This window comes from Pantherophis guttatus, chromosome 1, assembly GCF_059756535.1.
Source record: "Pantherophis guttatus breed Tessera chromosome 1, ASM5975653v1, whole genome shotgun sequence".
Classification (NCBI taxonomy): Eukaryota; Metazoa; Chordata; class Lepidosauria; order Squamata; family Colubridae; genus Pantherophis; species Pantherophis guttatus.
This window is the reverse complement of record NC_142063.1, coordinates 167,623,263-167,643,681: the sequence shown is the minus strand read 5'-3', so window position 1 is coordinate 167,643,681 and position 20,419 is coordinate 167,623,263. Positions and strand designations below refer to the sequence as shown.

Sequence of the window (20,419 nt, the reverse complement as noted above, 5' to 3'; positions counted from 1 at the left end):
GTGATATGTTTATATTGTATACAGGCCATTTTCAACATACAACCACAATTGGAAGCAGAACTTCCATTGCTAAGTGATGCAGGTGTAAAGTGAATCATAAGTGATTTTAGGACCTTTTCCTGTGGTCATTAAGCAAATCACATAGTTAAGTGAATCCATCTTCCCCCATTGACTTTGCTTGTTAGAAGTCCCCGCGGAAGAATGCAAATGGATGCTGCATAAATACACACTAGTTGTCAAGCACATGACTGTGGAGATGGCTGTGACAGTTCCAAGTGTGAAGATTTGTCATAAGTCACTGTTTTCAATACCCCCATAACTTTGAATGTGATGGGTCCTTGGTGCTCTCTGAGCTTGGTTATTTTCTTGCAGATATTTCTTCACCCATACTAGGTAACATCATCAGTACAAATATTATCCTTTATTGATAACTTTGAACAGTTGTTAAATGATTGATTCTAAGTCAAGGACCTGCTATATCGTTTCATGTGATAGTGAAGGCTTAATTCTAAATGAAAGTTATATCAGTGGGCAGTAACCTTTTACTGTTTTTTTTAACAATTTTTATTGTCTTGAAAACTGGCCAGAGTTGTGGTTACAGTATGGGTGGTTATATAAAGTCTTTGAAATAATAATAATAATAATAATAATAATAATAAATAAACTCAGTTCTAAACATTGGTCATTTCCCCACCCCCACCCCCACCCCATCTTTACTTTTTCAGAAATGTGCAACATGAACATTGTAGTGTTGTTAAGAAATAAAAAAATAACTTAATGTATATAATAATTTTAGACAAACTTCCAACAATTGGCCTTTTGTTATATTGAGAAGTCAGCACGTTTGCTAATCAAATTAATTAAAAGGCAGCTTTTCAAAATAAAAGCAATGCTTCAAATAAATACAGTGTCTTATATTCATAGAACTCTTGCTTCTAACTGAGGAAATGCAAATATATACTGAAGCTTTGAGAAATCTGAAATACACAACCATTGCTAAAGTATTTGAGCCAGGCACTGTGAAGGATGGTAACATGGAGGCATTTTCACTTGTCTTCCAGCTTTACTGGGAAACAAAACAACAGCAGAATCCAGATCTCTTCTTCTCAACATTGAAATAATTTTTTTAATGGAACATGCTGAGAAATTATAATAATCATTGAGTTTTTTAAGCTCTTACTCTCTATGTTGCTTCACATTTCCAGCCTATCAAATCTGTGGTAAAATTCACACAATGAAATTGATGTGACAAAAGTAAGATTTGGGCAAACGGGAAGGAACGATGGGGATCATCATCATGTGCCTGACTCACTAGAAGCACAGCTAGCAATTCACTCCTCTATGCTGCATCACCCATGTGACTTATTTCTAGCTTTGTATACATGTTAAATATTGTATAACAACATCAATGCACCTGGTGCTCTGCTTAGAAACAGGGTAGATATGATCATGTAGTCAAATGGCAGCTTCAATTCACCTCCTCAGTTTGAATCTGCTTATCCCATGTTAATCAGTTTGGTTTGGTTGCATTAATTTCTGCTGGAGTTGACAAAAGACTATTACATACCTATTGTAGCATTGTCTCTCATGATATATACGTCAAAGATATGAAAGTATTCTCACAATAATGTAACCAAGGAAACATGGCAAATGTTGGAAAAACTACATACACCTAAGCATAAAGGCTCAACAATTGCATGATGGTGCTTAGAAAATGTGCAAGGTCTTGTAAATCACACTTCATGTCTCACAGTGAACCAAGAGGCTGGCATCCCATATGCTCTACCTGGTATGCAAAGCTGGAGGAGGAACTTCTGCGAAATAAGTGCATGCTTTGGCATTAATCATGAGATGGACCTTTGCTCATGTAACCTATGCAGATTTGTCTATATGAATGAAAAAATCATAATTAAGATATCTTTTACAAACACGAATTCTTTATATTACCTTTGTTCAGCTAATGGCAGTGAGATTACTTCAGCATTACTAAATTATCTTTGTATTTTCTGTTCCATTCTATAAACTTGCAATTCATAAACAAAGTCCGGAATCATTTTGTCCACACCTACAGCATGTTTTGTAGAACTCAGACTGACTCCAGCTACCTTTCCGAAATAAAAATTGACCAATTTCTTCCATTAATAGGTATTAGATTAATGCATTTCAAATCGTGATTAGCAAAAGTCAATGGAATGTACATCGGAAATCCTACTGACTTCCATTAAAAAAGAGAAAGCATTTAATAATTTATTAACTTAATTTAATGAAAAAAATTAATAATTTATTCTTCTATGTTGAGGAATCCATTATTAATTCACATTAATAAAAGACTGAGTTCTTTTTCTGTCTTTTGTTTGTTTTGCTGGTAAAACCTATATTACAGACTTGAAAAAGCATACTGTCAAAAGCTGGTAGAACAAAGTATAAAGCCAAAGTGTGAGGTATTGCCTTTCCCTCTCCACATAGCTCTTCAGAATTGCAAAACAATAAATAAGGAAAAGGGCAATAATGTAATTCATGGAAAAAATGTTAAAGGATCTCCCCACATAAAATTATGTGGAAATTATTACGTCACTACCAGAGAGTTTAAATTTAGGCGGATGACAAAGTAAAACACTGGCACTATGAGAATTTTAATACTTCTGATGCCCTGTAGAGGGTGCTACTGTGATCTTTCTTTTTCTCTTTTTTAATGTGTTAAAAAAATAATTTTGGACTATTGAAATATATGACACCGTTGGCTTTGTTCAGAGCCTGGCATTCTCACTGCTTGTCTCTTTTTTTTCGATTGGCTCAAGACCTCGCTTAGCCTTGGCATCTGAGTTCCCACTTCCACTTTTGCTCAGTCCACATGATAAACAAGCCAGCTGGATCTGCTTCATATTTTCTATGGCTTCATTTTTGGCGCTCCTCAGTAGATCCCGTTGTCCCTAAGAATATACAAGAAATATAGGGAAACAAAATAAAATACAAAGCCGTAAACAATAAAGCGTTCGTATCTGGCTTTCCTTCCCTTGCAGTGACAGTGTTTTGGACAGAGAACAAAGTGGCCCTGTATGCATCTGATCTGAGGCCTGCTTTGAGAGGCAGCTGCTTCATGATAGCAATTCCTTTTGAGATGACACCAGGGTCTTCCCAGGCCAGGATGAAGCTGGGCGGGCAATCTGATTTAGCATATCAGTCACTCAGAACCTCTGGGAATCACTACGTCAGGGATGACAACGGATCTTTACATTTTTTGGAAACAGCACTACTACAGCCAGGATAGCTTGGTTTAGGTGGGAAATTCTACCGACAGCAGATTTTTATAAAATGTTTTGAACCAATCAAGAAATAGTTCAAAGTAGAGAATAGTTAATCATGGACCCATTGAGCTAGCCATCCCTGTTCTAGAAATGTTTTCACAGGTCAGTTAGAGAGATATCAGACCTGAACCTATTGACAAAAAAAAAAAAGCTTTGGTTTGCATTCCTTTTCTATTTATTTTGGTTCTAAGCTGCTGAATTTCTAAAATTAATTTGGGGAGACTGGCATATATACACAGTAGTTTGTTCTGATAGTACATACTGATGGACAGGTATCATGGCCTCAGCTTGTCTAGTAAATCATAGTACAGAAAAGAAATCATGGTGCAATAGTACAATCACATGGGGGAGCATGGCAATATCCGTCCTTATGGCAAGGACACCAAGAGGTATAACATTCATGAGGAAAAATCTAAGTAGGACAGGGTTTCCACCACGGAGAGGCCCTTTGTGCATACCAATACACATGAAAACCATTGTCCATATAAGGCCTTGGGAAGGAGCAGAAATGTGGCATGTGCTTGGTATGGATATGCAGCCAACTGAGGCAACTCTACAAACACTTTAGGTAAGCTTGGACTGTTTGAGGGAAACCAGATACATCCTTTCACCCATATTCCTTTCTGTGCTATGATTTATTCAGAAGACGTACTCACTGGAGTACCAGTTAGAAAAAATAAATACTGAAAATAATGGTGAATCTGTACAGGTAGTCCTCAACTTACAACCATAATTTAGCCCAAAATTTCCATTGCTAAATTGTCCCCATTTTATGACCTTTTTCTCCACAGTTGTTAAGTGAATTACTGCAGCTATTAAGTTGGTAACAAAGTAGTTAAATGAATCTGGCTTTCCCATTGACTTTGCATGTTAGAAGGTCACAAAAAGTGATCACATGATCCCAGAACACTGCAAATGTCATAAATACATGCCAATTGCCAAGTGACTGAATTTTGATCATGGGGGTGCTGCAACCATTGTAAATGTAAAAAATAGTTGTAAATTTCTTTTTTTAGGGCCTTTGTAACTTTGAATGGTCATTAAAAGAACAGTTGTAAGTTGAAGACTACCTGTAGTTCAAAACCAGAAAAACAGCAAGCAAGTTATGCATTGGTACTGTGTTTCCCCAAAAATAATACCCTGTCTTATATTTTTTGGAACCCTGAAATAAGCACTTGGCCTTATTGCCATGCGCTCAAAAGCCTGATTAGGCTTATTATCAGGGGATGTTTTATTTGGGGGGAAGCAGGGTATTGGTTTGGAGGGGAAATCATATTGCTTGAAATTCCAAAATCCAAGGAGAAAATCATGTCAGCATAAAGTTTGTAAGCATCTTCACAGACAGAAAATTCATTCTTCGGAGAGTTCTCAGCAGGCCTGTCAAACTGGCGGCCCATGGGCTGGATATGGCCCGCTCAAGTCATGCCCACCCAGGTTCCGCAAAGGCCAAAAAACATCCGAATATGTCACAATATGGCCTGCAATGCGATCGGGTTTGACACCCCTGCTTTACAGGCTCAGAAGATGAAATCGAAAAGGATTTTTAATAAGCCTTACTAAAGTGTAATGAAGAATTTTTAACATGCAATATTCACAAATATATATGTAAAATGACCATTGAATATAAAACCTAAAACATTTCCCTCTGCAAAACATTCCTCATATTCATAATGTGTGAACTGATAAATGTTTAAACACCTTAAAAATAAATGAAACATAATATTGATATTTCCTCCAGTGCAAATCTCTGTTTTCTACTTTCCATTCATCCTCAATTGCCTCCCAGTGCAATTTGACATGGGAAGATAATCTATGATTTAATCTACTGACTCATGCCAAATAATTTTGCATTCACTATAGTATTGCACCCATCCTGGTAAACAACTTTAGAGAGACAATGGTAGCTGGCAAGGTACAGCACCAGTCAACAATGTTTGGGAACAAAAGCATCTGGGAACATCAGTGTCAATGAGAATTGCGTCATAAATTGACAACATCTGGAATAATTCAACCATTCTGCTGGATGACTTAATGACACAATAGAGCCTTTGTTCAACTTGAGGTCTTGGTAGAATCACTACGTCAACCTTTTGCATCTGACTCTTAGAGTAGTTTTACAATGTGAATGTCAAAATTGCTTCGTAAGCCCTATAGAAATAGGAGTACAGAAATGACACAAAACCTGCAAATACTTTCCAGAAGGGTAATAGGATCAATCTCTTGCACTAAAAACAAGAGTGCTGTGGAACACTGAAGATTAATCCATTTATCATTACATTGACTTTTGTGAGTTTTATGCATTCAATAAACTAGGTTATGGTCTATGAAAGCTTATGCCAGGATAAACACTAACTTTAAGAAATCATAAAACTATTTTTTTAGTTGTATTTTTTTTAAAAAAAACAGCAACATAATCCTCAGAGAATAGATGGAATATCATATAAATAGTCATTACACATATGAACAATTGATTATAATATTTGCAAATTAGGTTTCTCTTCTTGTCAGAGTGATTCTCTAGCACAGGGGTGTCAAACTGGATTTCTTCAAGGGCCAGATCAGCATTGTAGTTGTCCTCCGCAGGCCAGCAGGGGGGACGAGACGGGACAGACATCCCCTGCAGCACTCTGCCAGCCAAAATGGGGAACCGCGGACTGATCCGTTGCTATTTCCAGGCCGGCTTCAGAGGCCAGATTTAAGTGCCCTGTGGGCCAGATTCATCCTGCAGGCCTTGAGTTTGATACCCCTGCTCTAGCATATCATCCTTTTCCAATGCTGCCAACCACAGAGTGTGTCATAAAATTACCTGAGAAACATTTGTGAAACTAACTGGCAATTATGTTTGCCAATCTTTCATACTTTCCTAAGTGGAACAAAACAAAATAGCATGGATAAACAGATGGAATGGATTACATATGAAATATAGTATTTATTTGTTTGTGTGTTTGTTTGCTTGTTTGTCAAGGACAACACTAACAAGAAGGAATGTTCCATCTTTGCTTTGAACACTATAAAATTAGTAGAGCTATACTTTTTGCAACAAATTTAAAATGTAGTACAATTTTTTACACTGGGACAAAAGACATTTATTTTTCTGTAATCTGTAGTACTTAGAGTGATGTTTATAGTCAGGATCTGCGTCGGAGTCTGCTGAAATGTAAAACATTATGTAGAGCAGGGTAATACAGATTAATTTTTAATTTATTCTGTGCAAGGCAGACACATCTGAACTCTGTTCTCATTTTGTGTTTCCATGAAACTCTATTCCTGACTTCTTTTTTCGGATCTGCACTGCATGGCAAAGGGATATAGCAGTTGTTTTCATACACAGAGAGAAAAGAGGAAAGAGCAAGCTCAGATAATGTGTAAAAAGGTGAATATAGGATTCAGTAATACACAGATCTGTCCTCAAGTCCTTACATTTGAGCCACTGTTGGTTGCATCAATCACAGCATTCTGGGAATTGAGGGAGACCTTTTATTTAATGGTTCCCTCCATCGCACTGTTTTTCAGTCTCTACTCTTTTTTTTTTTTTATTGCAAAAGTTTTACAATTACATTTTCACCCTTTTTTTCACCCCCCCACCTCCCTCCCCAAACTTCCCATCCTCCCTAACCCTCCCTAACCCTCCCCCCCAGACTTCCCTATTATGTACTCATAACTAATAACACTGATATATATACCTGAACCCATCCCTCCCCCTATATAATTTTCCCTCTTTGTCTCTTTACATTAAAATACTTCTAATACATTGTTTTCAAATAAAAGCTATTTGATACTTTCTAGTTTGATATTTGTTCTGAACATATTCTATCCACCTTTTCCATTCCCATTCATAAGTCTCTTGTGAACAATCTTTTAAATATGCTGAAATCTTCGCCATCTCTGCAAAACTGGCCATCTTCGAAGTCCATTCCTCGATAGTAGGCAAAACTTCATTCTTCCAATATTTACCTATCAACAATCTTGCTGCTGTTATCATATACAATATCAATTTTGTTTCACCCAATGTAAAACCCTTAACTATGCCCAATAAAAACAGTTGTGGAGAAAATTGAATTTTTTTCTTCAATACATTCTGCATGACCCACCAAATTTTTATCCAAAAAGCCTTAACTTTCCTACAGGTCCACCAAACATGATAATACGTAGCATCCAAACATTCACATCTCCAACATTTTGGCTGAACATTAGGGTACATACATGACAACTTTTTAGGATCTAAATGCCATCTATAAAACATTTTATAAAAATTTTCCCTCAGATTCTGCGACTGTGTAAATTTAACATTCTGAACCCAAATTTTTTCCCATGTTTCCAACATCACCGGTTCTTCAAAATTTTGTGCCCACTTAATCATGCAATCTTTAACTAATTCCGTTTCTGAATCCCTTTCTAGCAAAACATTATAAAGCCTTTTAATATGCATTGGACCTTTCTCTCTTATATGTCTAACCAATTCTTCCTCATGCAACATAATACCAGTTTTTTGGTCCTCTTTCCATCTCAATTGTAATTGATTATATTGTAACCAGGTTAAATTAATCCCTTCGTCCAACAGTGTCTGCAATGTCTTCAGCTGCCATCTGCCCGCATCTGTAAAAAGAACCTCTTTGTATAAAAACCCCCCGAGTGACATTATATTTGTATTCCACAAGGTATGACCAAGATCCAGCCATAGCGGTATTTTATAATCCCATTTGAGTCGGTGCTTCTTCCAAACTCTCATCAAAGAGTCTCTAAGTATATGACTTTTAAATACTTTATCAACTTTGTCGTCATAAAATAGGTAAGCATGCCATCCAAATTCAAGATCAAAACTTTCTGCATTCAATATTCCAGCCTTTTTACTTCCAAACCAATCACTTGTTAAAGTTAAAGCTGCTGCATCATAATATAACTGCAGGTTTGGAAGTTTAAGGCCTCCTCTTTCTGGAACATCTTGCATAATTTTCAATTTCACTCTCGGCTTTTTCTCGTTCCAGACAAACTTATTAAGTCCAGTTTGCCAAACTTTCAGTTGTTTGTCACTTTTAAGCACCGGAATCATTTGAAACAAAAACAGAAATCTTGGCAAAATGTTCATCTTAACTGCTGCTATTCTTCCAAGTAAAGACAGTTGCAGCTTTTTCCAAGTCTCCATGTCTTTCTGAACCTCTCGCCACAACACCTCATAGTTATTTTGAAACAATTTCATATTTGATTCTGCAACCTGAACTCCAAGATATTTTACCTTAGGTACAATTTCAAAACCTGCCCTCCTTTCAAGCTCATGTTTACGATCTTGTGTCATATTTTTGATTATCATTTTAGTCTTTTTTGAATTCAATCTAAAACCTGAAACTCTACCATAGTCTTGTATAATGTCGTTCATCAGGATTGTTGATTCCATTGGTTGTGATAGGGTAACCACCAGATCATCTGCAAATGCCTTTATTCTATAATCCTCTTGCCTTATCATTATACCTTTCAAAGTTTTTGAGTCCCGTATTGTATTTAGCAAGACTTCCAATGTTATAATAAATAAGAGTGGGGACAACGGACATCCCTGTCTTGTTCCTTTTTCAATTTTAAACTCTGTCGTCAAACTTCCATTAATAATAATCTGTGCTTTTTGCTCTTGATAAATTGCTGAGATCGCCTGTATAAATTGGTCCCCAAAGCCCATCTTTTTTAAAGTCTTTAGTAGAAAATTCCAATCCACTCTATCAAAGGCCTTCTCCGCATCCAAAAAAACCAGCACTGCAGAAATCTGTTTATTCTTATCAAGATATTCCAATAAATCTATTACTTGCCTTACATTGTCCTTCATGTATCTGCCCTCAATAAATCCCGCTTGGTCCTCATGAATCACCTTTTGGATTACTGGCATCAACCTGTTGGCTAATACCTTCGCATAAATTTTATAGTCTGTGTTCAAAAGAGATATTGGTCTGTAGTTCTCTGGTTTTTTAGGACCAACTTGTTCCTTTGGTATCAAAGATATATAAGCAGTTGTCCAAGATGGGGGTATTTTACCCCCTTGTTGAATATTGCAAAATAAATCTCTAAGTTGTCCCACCATTTCAGCTTGTAAAGTTTTGTAATACACTGCAGTCAAACCATCCGTACCAGGAGCTTTGGCTGTTTTTAGCTGTTTAATTGCTGCTATTATCTCCTCCTCTGTTATAAGATAATTCATTCTTTCCTTTTGTTGATCAGTAATTTTTGTAACTCTCTTATCCTTTAAATATTTTTCTATAAGTCCATTCTGCACCTCTTCTTTAGCATATAGTTTAGTATAATAATCCACAAAAGCTTCTTTAATTAATTTTTGTTGAAAGATTTCTTTCCCTCCAATGTCAATACTGTCAATAGTCCGTATACTTTGTTTTTTCCTCAATGTGTAGGCCAACCATCTGCCCGGTTTATTAGCATTGCAAAATGTGTTATGCTTCGCGTATTGTAAACTTGTTGCAACTTGTTCCGCCATAAGCATTTGGAATTGGTCTTTCAAAAGTTTTATAGCACTTCGTATTCTTTCATCTGTTGGGTTTTTAATAAGTAACTGTTCTTTATTCTTTATTTCCATTTCCAACTCAGATCTTTTCTTTTGTCGGAACAGTCTATGTTTAGAATTCATGTAAATAAGTACCCCTCTCATATAAGCTTTACTTGCGTCCCAAACAATTTCAACTGGGGTACCTTTATTCAAATTTATTTCAAAAAATTCTTTCAAATGCTTTTTAAGTTCTATTATATTTTTTTCATATCTAAACAAGTTCTCATTTAATCTCCAAGAACGTCTCTCAACCTTATCCATCTCGATTTCTATCCATACAGGACTATGGTCAGTCAAAGTTCTTGGAAAAATCTTTGTTCTTTTTGTCTTAACAAGTAGATCATTTGACAACAAGATAAAATCAATCCTAGAAAAGGATCTATGTCTATCAGAAAAAAAAGTGTAATCCAATTCATTTGGATTATGTATTCTCCAAACATCTTTTAGTTCCATATCTTCTTTCATATCAAAAAAGGTCTGTGGTAATCTAATTCTAAATTTTGCCAAACTCTTTTTATCTAATTTAGAATCAATTACTCCATTCCAATCTCCCATGATTAAAATAGATCTGTAGTCCCATTGCAATATTTTAGTATGTAACATCTTGTAAAAATAATCCTGTTGTTGGTTGGGAGCATAAATTCCAATCAAAAGAATTTGACCATTTGCTGTGAGCAATTCAATTGCTACAAACCTACCATCTTGATCTGCTTCTATAACTTTTGCTGTTAATTTTTTATTTACATAAATAACCACACCATTCTTTTTCTGCGAAGTTGAAGATATATAATGTGCTCCTAGTTTTGAGTTTATCAAATATTTTTGATCTTGAGTTGTGATATGCGTTTCTTGTAAACATATTATATCATTATTAAATTGTTTCAAATATGTAAATAATTTCTTCCTTTTCTGTGCTGAATTCAACCCATTGACATTCCAAGATAAACACTTAAAGGTCATTAGCCTCTTTCTGGAGCGCAGAGCAATATGCTTGAAGTTCATCTGAGAGCTTCGATCTCGCTCCTCCCATAGCTCCAATCTCTTGTGCAGTACTCTTAACTGCCTTCTTGTCTTGTCTTTCCTGTTGTTGTTGTTGCTTTTGTTTAAGTAGCTTGGATTGAGCTCTAGTTATACGTTGATCTTTAACTTCAGTCAACTGAATCAAATCCGAAATTGGAGAAGAATCCAGCAAGGGCTCACTCAAAAAACCTCCTTCTGCACCTTGCACGTTTTCTAATTCCTGCTTAGACTGTTCTTTCAATTGCCTCTCTTCACTCTCCTTAATCTCCAAAACTGTAGATGTACGTGGAGATGGTGTTCTTTCCTTAAGAATAGTACTATAAAAGTGTTGTGCCTTCTCCACGGTATTCAACCGATATCCTTCTCCCTTATATCTAAAAATTACCCCAGCTGGTGCATCCCACCGGAAGGGTATCTGTAAATTTTTCAATTCCTTAACAAGAAAACCAAATTCTTTTCTAGCTTTCAGCATTTTAGGAGGTAATTCTTTGAAAATTACAAGCCGTGAGCCCCCCACTTGTACAGAAGTGAGAAAAGATTTTTGCAGGATATCATTTCTAATTTCTCTCTCAGTAAAGTATATGACCACATCTCTGGGCAGTTGTCTTTGCCTGGCCACCCAAGAGTTCACTCTGTAAATTTTATCTATTTTATGAAATACCAAATCAGGATTAACTTGTAAAATCTTAGCCAGGGCTTCAGAGCAAACTTGTCTCAAATCCTGTCTTTCCTCCTCTCGAATTCCCCGAAGCCGTATGGCAAATTCCATCGCCCGGAATTGTATCATAACAATCTCATCTTCAATTCTCTGCATTTTATTGTCAACTTCATCAATTTTATAGTCATTGTCTTTCATCCTAACATTAACTTCTGATTTGAATTCTTCAACTTTAAAATCAACTTTCCCAATAAAATCTGCCAGGCCAGACGCCACTTCTGATATTTTTTTGGTCACCATAATTTGATTCTGTTTCACCATGTCTTTAACTTCATTAATTTCCTGCAAAAATTCCTGATGTGATTTTTGAAGTTTATCATCTATCTCCTGTTGTGATTCTTGAAATTTGTCATCCAAAGTTTTAGAAATAAATTCTTTTAAATCTGCCACATCAAATTCTTTTTTCTGAGTTTGTAACTGTTGAGCAGGGGGAAGTTGCGTTTGATGTTTATGTGTGGGGGATCCCCCCCCTGATGCCTTCCCTTCCTGCTTCTTTGAAGCCATCGTGCCACGTAAGCTAGTTTTTTTGAAGAGGGAAGTTCTTTTTCCTTTCCCTCTTCCACAGAAACTTCTAAAAAAGTCCCCCAGATTTAATCAGATGGAACTAAAGTAAAGCAAAGTCAAATTTTAGCAAAAGAAATTTTTTCTTTAGATAGAGCAACTTTGTAGCAATTTTACAACTTTGTAGCAAAGCAGGGAGGCTTCACAAATCCACTTTCACTAGCTCGTTAACTCAAACGCTGGACGCCATATTTTTTCAAATCACTTTCACTCGCTCACTTTCTCTTTTGATTTAAAAAGTCAACAAAGCACTAATACTTGCAGTTTTCAAGTTTCTGGATTCAAGTTGATATTTCCGCTGTTTGTTAAAATTAGTTCCTCTCACTTTAAAAGTTTGCTGCTGCCGGCTTGTTCTGCTGAAGGCAGAATCGTCCCACGCCGCCCGGAGTCTCCGCAGGTTGGAAGGGAGCCACACCTGTTTTCACCCCCAGAAGCAATTCCCTGGGGGGGTTACAGGGGCTCAACCTGTGCCCTGCTGTCTCTGCTCCTGCAATCTTCAAGATTTCGGAGTTTTCGAGCCGCTCCTCGTTCGCGGGGCGGCTCTACAGGCGGCGGGGCTGGCGGTCTTTAAAAAGTCACCGCCGTCGCCGAAGCTCGCAAACCGGAAGTCCAGTCTCTACTCTTGAATAGTTGTGTGACAGTATTTTGTAAGGTAGTTAACCCAGCCTAGTAACCAGTAACATCAACTTTTATATACCTACCTCTAGTTCCACAATCAACTGCCTTTAGGAATGACCAACATCATGTTTACAATAATCCTTTCCTTTGAATAAAACCTTCTCCAGATAATGGTTTGAACTTTTGTAAGAATGCTCCCAGATCTAGATTTATCATCTCATTTTGTTATATGAATACTTTTTTTTTTAAAGCCAGTTTCTAAAGGATCACAATTCCTCCTACCTGCCCCATTTCTAAGAAATTAGGCATGTTTTTCCATAATATAAAGCTCTAACCTGGATATATACAATAGCATAATGGGATATTCTGGTGAAGAACAAAAGAAGGAACAGCCATTTGTGGACTTTTCGTCATACTATATTATAGGAAAATTGAGTTCTATTTTTCTGACTCTTGTTCTAGTTCCAGACATCAAGACAAATTGGCCTATATCTTTTGAGTACTTCATACTTTACTGTGTCTCCGAATGAGATCAGATACTATGAGACTAGGCTGAAGCTGAAGCTGAAGTGGCTAAGATACTGAGTTTGTCGATCAAAAGGTCGGCAGTTCAGCGGTTCGAATCCCTAGTGCCTTGTAACGGGGTGAGCTCCTGTTACTTGTCCCAGCTTCTGCCAACCTAGCAGTTCGAAAGCTCGTAATAAATATTCAAGTAGAAAAATAGGGACCACTTTTGGTGGGAAGGTAACAAAGTTCCATGCGCCTTTGGTGTTTAGTCATGCTGGCCACATGACCACAGAGATGTCTTCAGACAGCGTTGGCTCTTCTGCTTTGAAATGGAGATGAGCACCGCTCCCCTAGAGTCAGGAATGACAAGCACATATGTGTGAAGGGAACCTTTACCTAATTTAAGTGTGGCTATTTTCCAGGACTGTGAGAGTGTGATTAAGTGACCACAAGCCGAATTTAGGACAATAGTCTCAACACACTTAATTTTTGAAGGGAATATTAGTTAATATTCTAATTCTCAAATAAATCTTATTTTGGAGTCTGTATGTTCTTTATTATAGATTTGCTAGATAATCACCCTACCTTATGAAAGTCTCCTGAGCATCCTTTCCCCACAAATCACAAATACAAAAAAAAATGTTCCTCAAAGCTCACGAAAGAAAGTCAGAAGGTTTGCAATGTTACCAGTCTCTCTTCACTGCCCTTGTCCATGAACAAGAAGTTCTAGGCACAAGTTAGCCCCCAAATATTCCCATTTTCCTTTCCCTCTTTTTAGTAACAGTATGAGAGCAACAAAAGAAACAGGGAAAAGACTCCCCTTTGTCTCTGTCTCCGTCTCCCACCTGCCCCAAATATGTAACAAGCCGTGGTATCCTATGGTGAGGAGATAATGATGCAGGATATTCCTTCCCACGGGAAACTACGACTTGTTACCTCGTTAACATCAATTTATTTATATTGTAGCTCATGTGCAAATTTTACATTTTCCTTACAGTGTATTGGCCTTTTTAAAAAAAAGAAAAGAAAAAGAAACCCTCACTGTTGCTTCATATGAACAAGATGAGACTGCAAAGAACAGTTTTGAGAAGCACCGCCCAGGAGAATGACAAGACTGTCAGACTGCTAGAAAGAACCTGCAAGTAAACATTTCTGTGCCCATACGGTTGTTCAGAAGCCATCTGCTGGCAATGAAAAATAGGTTCTGAACAAAATCCACTTAAAGAAAAATGCTGATGAAATTACATCAATACCTTAAACAAAATAACTAGAAATAACGTAGTGCCAAATCATTCTTGGAAAACCAGTCAGTTGCTGCAATAAACTGAGAGCATAGAATCATTTTCCTGACCCACATGTACAAATAGGCTTTGGAACAAAGGGAAAAAAAGCACATTTCTATCTTTTTGTCTTCTAACATTGCTGCTTACTTCCTTCTGTTACTATTGTTATCACTGACTCTAGAAATAAATCAAATCAACACAGGAAAGGTCAGGTCAGCTTTTGATGGGATGCCATGTAAGCCTGGAAGCTATTAATCAGGCCTTCCAGTAGAATATTAAAGAGCTTATCTGAGAGCAGAGCGTATTCATAAGCGTCTTCACAAAATGCTTTCTCCCTTACTTTCACAGGACTTTCTCTGGAGCACACTGAGATAAATGTACCTGGTAATGTACAAAACCTTTGCACCATTTTTGTTGAGTAAATATGGGGGTTTTTTCCTAATAAGAGACAGATGGTTATATGGCAATCCAATCTGACTACATGAAGGCTGTGCCAAGGTCTTAATTTGTAAGTACTCTCAACACGTAGAAAAAAAATTAAAAGGGGGATGGGGGAATCCTGCCATCTTGGAGTCCACTCTATCAAAACTAAATATGGATGTAGGTGTGATTATTTCATTTCATCCATCCATCCATCCATCCATCCATCCATCCATCCAATTTGTATAGCTGCCCATCTCAAACCAGTGACTCTGGGTGGCAAAGAAGTATAAAAACAATTGAAACAGTTAAGCAATACAAAAAGAAAAAGAAATTAAATATAATTAACAACCAAAAGCTATTATAATCCATTTGGAATCAACGTAACTAAGAACACCCCAGACCTAAACACATAGCCAAGTCTAAAAGGCCAACAGGGTTGGGGTCACCTTAATCTCTGGAGAGAAAATGGTCCAGACTCCAGAGCAAAGGGGCTACAGCAGAGAAGACACATCTCCTGGCGGGTGGATTGGATAGGTAAAAGCAACTGGAAGAAAATGGTCTCTCAGGTAATTGAGTCCCAAGCCATAAAGGGCTTTAAATGTGACAACCAACACCTTGACTTATACATGGAAACACACTGGCAACCAAGGCAGTCCCTGAAGCAGTATTGTTCCATGTGCCAAATAGCTGATACCATTTACAGTTTGTACTGCTGCATTTTGTACCAGCTGAAGCTTACAGATGTTCAAGGGCAGCCCATGTAGAGAGTATTGCAGTAGTCCAAATGGGAAGTCACAAATATTACATTACAAAACCAACACAGAAGACTGATATTACTGGTCTTTCCAATTTTTGCAATATTGTTATTGTAATATTATATCATATTGCAAAGGCTACAATGTCAATAAAACATGGCTTATCCTGGCTGAGGTAAATTTTGAAAGCAGCAGAACCAGGGAGGAGCACCAAGCACTGTACAAATTTTTCAGATGATTGCACCTGGATCATAGTACATATTTGATATTTTCTGCTGCCTGGATTCCTGCAGGTACAACATTACAGGCAATCTGAGAGATACACATAGGGAGAAGGAGGGAAATTACAATTCTGAAATTGGAAAAAGAAGAGAATTGGTAGCTTATATTTCTAGGTTCATCTGTGTCATAAAAACCATTCCATCCAGAGATGCTGCTGAAACTCATGATCCCAAGTGTGTGGGGTGGGTGGGTGTTTACATTGTCTACCTTCAAACAAGAGGTGAACATTGAACTCTGGATTCTTTTCAACTTCAGAGCAAAATTTGTGGTAGATAAAATTTATTGGCTCAATCCTCTCTCATTAATAAGGAAGCTTGCCAAATATCGTCAAGGGCATATTTAATGGCAAAAAAACTACAAACAAACAGCACAGTAGAAGAACAGGTCAGGGAGTTCCTTTACCAACTTGAAGATTGGGTTCTCTACCTCATAACCCCGTATAACCTTCTTCTCCACTGGAAAACAATTCCAACCAGTTTTCAGACAAGTATTAGTAAGTCACTGCAATAAATACAAAGCTATAGGAAATTCAATGGCTAATGAGAGGAATAAAGTTGGGAATGTTTCTCCTTCTACATACATATGAATTAACATGTCAGATATTATTTCTTCTGCACCATATCTTAGAACATATTTGGAACTGCGCCAATCCACGGCTATGACTATCTTTTATTAAATGACAACATGGTGAACCTCAACAAGAGAAGAGACTAGTGAATGGGTTAGATCAGTCCTTCCTGAGAGCAAGGTTTCTAGGCCTGTTTTGTTTGATGTAAATGGTGTCAGCTTTACCTACCAAGAAATACCAATTAGAAAAGGGAATGAAGAGAGGTTTCGCTGCTCTGCACTCCTCCCTGTCTTCTCCAGCGCACTTGGCCTAATTTAAAGGTAGTTTTAAGTTGTCAAGGATACAAGCTCAGTTCATTGGAGATTCATGCATTGTTTTTATTGCAAAGTCTAATTCATGTTGAGAGCACTGTAATCCTTTGAGCAGTTCAGCTCTTCCGACAGCTCTTGAACAAATCCTCTTCAACACTTTAAGAGCTCAGTAAAGCAACCTGCCTAGCAGTGCCTGTAGAAATAGCAGCTGCAAAACAAATAGCTCTTCTGTCTTGAGCTGCTTTGGTTTCACAATTCCTACCTACATAAATAATTTGCTGTGCCCATTTTCAAATGGGGAATCCACAGCCATCGTCAGTCCCATAAGCCACAACAGTTGAACATCTCTGAGGGTCTGGTAATGATAATAAGCAATCTAGAATGAAGGGTTTATCCAGGATCAGAGATTAAAAATGAAAAATGTGGCAGGCTCTGGTTTAATTAAATCCAGTGATGATAGATAGCACCTAGACAGGTTCCTTCGAGGAATGATTGATGAGATCTTGAGAATGAGAGCCACGTTAAAACTAACAGAATCTGTCAATATGAGGAAAGGTAAATAAGGAGGGGACACTAGCCCAAAACATTTTGCTGCATGAAACAAAATACCAAACAAACCAAAATCAGCTGAAGGATTTGAAATGTGAGGCTAAAAACCTTGTTACAAAAAAAAAAAAAGGCACTTTCTTGGTAAAAGGACATGCTTCCCTTTAGAAGAGTGGGAAGCATGGTTACCATTGTAAAAAGTAAAATCTGCTTCTAATGAAGCATAAATTATAGTGGATACAGTACACAGACACATCTTTGCAGTTTTCTTGCAACAGGAAATTAGGAATTGCCATGGCCTTCTTTGGGGACCGTTTTCCCCATCTAGCCCTATAGCCCTGAGATTTCTGATGGCCCTCCATCTAAGCCAGAGGTATCAAACTCGCAGCGTCACATTGTCATCACATGACGTATCACAACTTTTTCCCCTTCGCTAAAATGATGGTGGGCATGGCCAGCACATGATGCATCCGGCTCACAGGCCGCAAGTTTGACACCCCTGTTCTAAGTACTTATTAACCCAACTCTGCTTAACTTCAAAAGCAGAGGGGTGGGAGGCACCGTGTTGCGGTGGTTCTCCTCCTTTCTCTCCGACCGGTCGCAGTTTGTGTTGGCAGGGGGGCAGAGGTCGACCTCGAGGCCTCTCATTTGTGGAGTGCCGCAGGGATCGGTCCTCTCGCCCCTTCTGTTCAACATTTATGTGAAGCCGCTGGGTGAGATCATCCGTGGCTTTGGGGTGAGATACCACCAGTACGCTGATGACACCCAGCTGTACATCTCCACCCCAGGCCACCCCAACGATGCCCTTGAAGTGATGTCCCAGTGCCTGGAGGCTGTACGGGTCTGGATGGGGAGGAACAGGCTCAAGCTCAACCCTTCCAAGACTGAGTGGCTGTGGCTCCCGGCATCCCAATATAGTCAGTTGACTCCATCACTGACTATTGGGGGCGAGTCATTGGCCCCCACAGAGAGGGCTCGCAATCTGGGAGTCCTCCTGGATATGCAGCTGTCCTTGGAGGAACATCTGACGGCTGTAACCAGGGGGACCTTTTGTCAGGTTCGCCTGATTCGCCAGTTGCGGCCCTTTCTTGATCGGGATTCCCTGTGCACAGTCACTCACGCCCTCGTCACCTCTCGCCTTGACTATTGCAACGCTCTCTACATGGGGCTCCCCTTGAGGAGCACCCGGAGGCTCCAGCTGGTCCAGAACGCAGCAGCGCGGGTAGTGACGGGAGCAGCATGGCGCTCCCATGTAACACCGCTCCTGCGCGAGCTGCACTGGCTCCCAGTTGTCTTCCGGGTGCGCTTCAAGGTGTTGGTTATCACCTTTAAAGCGCTCCATGGCATAGGGCCTAGCTATCTTCGAGACCGCCTGCTGCTACCAACGACCTCCCATCGACCCGTGCGCTCCCACAGAGAGGGCCTCCTCGGGGTGCCATCAGCCAGACAATGTAGGCTGGTGACCCCCAGGGGGAGAGCCTTCTCTGTGGGGGCACCTACCCTCTGGAATCAGCTCCCCCCAGAGATAAGGAGAATCCAAGACCTCAGTGCCTTCCGTCGCGCCCTTAAAACCCATTTATTTAAACAAGCCGGGCTGGCTTAAGATGAAATTTTTAACTGTTTTTAAATGTTTTAAACGTTTTTAATTGGTAAATGAGTTTTAATTGGGCCAAATTTATATATCTTTTAATTGTTTTTAATATTTGTTCTGCATGTCTTTTTTTAATCTGGCTGTACACCGCCCTGAGTCCTCAGGGAGAAAGGCGGTATAGAAATCCAATATAAAATAAATAAAATAAATAAAATAAAACCCAGACAAGGGTCAACAGGGGCTACCTGCAGAGGCTACATTTGTTGGCACATAAGGAAAAAAAAAAGTAGCAGCTCTATAACGCCCTTAAAATAGCAAAAATAAATTTTTAAAAGAACAAATACAAAATTTTAAAGAGAAAAGTAAGGAAAGTAAAGAGAAGTAATAAGTGGAAAATGTGAAATAGAGGAAGAGAAAGATAAGCCAAGACAAAGCAGGACAAAACTTTTTAAAAATTGCATTCTTCAGCAAATGCAATCTGCACTCTGATACTTAGCATATTCAGTATCACTATTCACAATTATATCCTATTGATTTCAACATCTTTGCTTCCAGGCTCTCACATAATACAGCTTTCATTATGGTGGTTTAAACATAATCAATCTATGTAAGGGGAGTAATAGAAGATACACATCATCCCAGAAATAAGATAAATCAGCAACAAAGCAATGAAATAAATACTAGCTGAGAAAAAAGTCCACTACATTTCTCTGTCACTCAGCCCACTCCCTTCAGAGTTGATGTTGTGAGAAAAATAGGAGGAAGAAGATTTGCTTGATATGTTTGCCACCTTCAGCTGTTTTTAAAAATAATAAAGGTGGGATACAAATATATAAATACATTACTAGCAGCAAATAATTTTATTTAATTATGAGAACAGAAGAAATGTTGTGGCTGTTTCTTAAGCGTAAAATTTTTTAGTTTTAGTTGTAGGGAATCAAGAAATCGCCTCAATTTGGCTTCTTTAGTCCCCATAAAAACACAATCTCTATTCTTTTCCATCAGAGCTGTGCCAAAGCTTGTTTCTGATATAATTTTTAGTGTGCCAGAAGTAGCAAATTGTTTAACATGCAGTGAAGAAACATTTTAATATATACTTCAGTTAATTTAGTTTTAATGAAAATGAAATTATATTTATTTTTGCTGGCCCCTCTTACAATTTATATGGTAGCCCCTGACATAATCCTTGAAGGCAGAAAGGCCACAGACTCATGATATACTGTAATTTGTCTTAAATTATACAACTGAGGAATTAAAATATTTATTATTTTGAGGAATTAAAATATTTATTATTTTTCTTTTTCTGCCTTGTTTTACTTCAGTGTTCAACTCAGGATGGCAGGTCTGTGTGGATCAATCTCAATCCCATCTTTTGGGTAGTAATTGTGGA

At 38.1% G+C, this 20,419-nt stretch overlaps 1 protein-coding gene across 2 annotated transcripts in view; it reads right to left on the bottom strand.

The window, feature by feature from the left end:
• Positions 1 to 2,673: 2,673 nt before the first annotated feature.
• The window catches only part of PLCL1 (phospholipase C like 1 (inactive)), a 242,434-nt gene continuing 224,688 nt past the window's right edge, over positions 2,674 to 20,419 (bottom strand). For both annotated transcript variants that reach the window (XM_034430151.2, XM_087882132.1), the window contains exon 6: positions 2,674 to 2,930. In XM_034430151.2, coding sequence (XP_034286042.2) covers positions 2,748 to 2,930 — 183 coding nt within the window. In that variant the 3' untranslated portion in view covers positions 2,674 to 2,747. The remainder of the gene's footprint in view (positions 2,931 to 20,419) is intronic.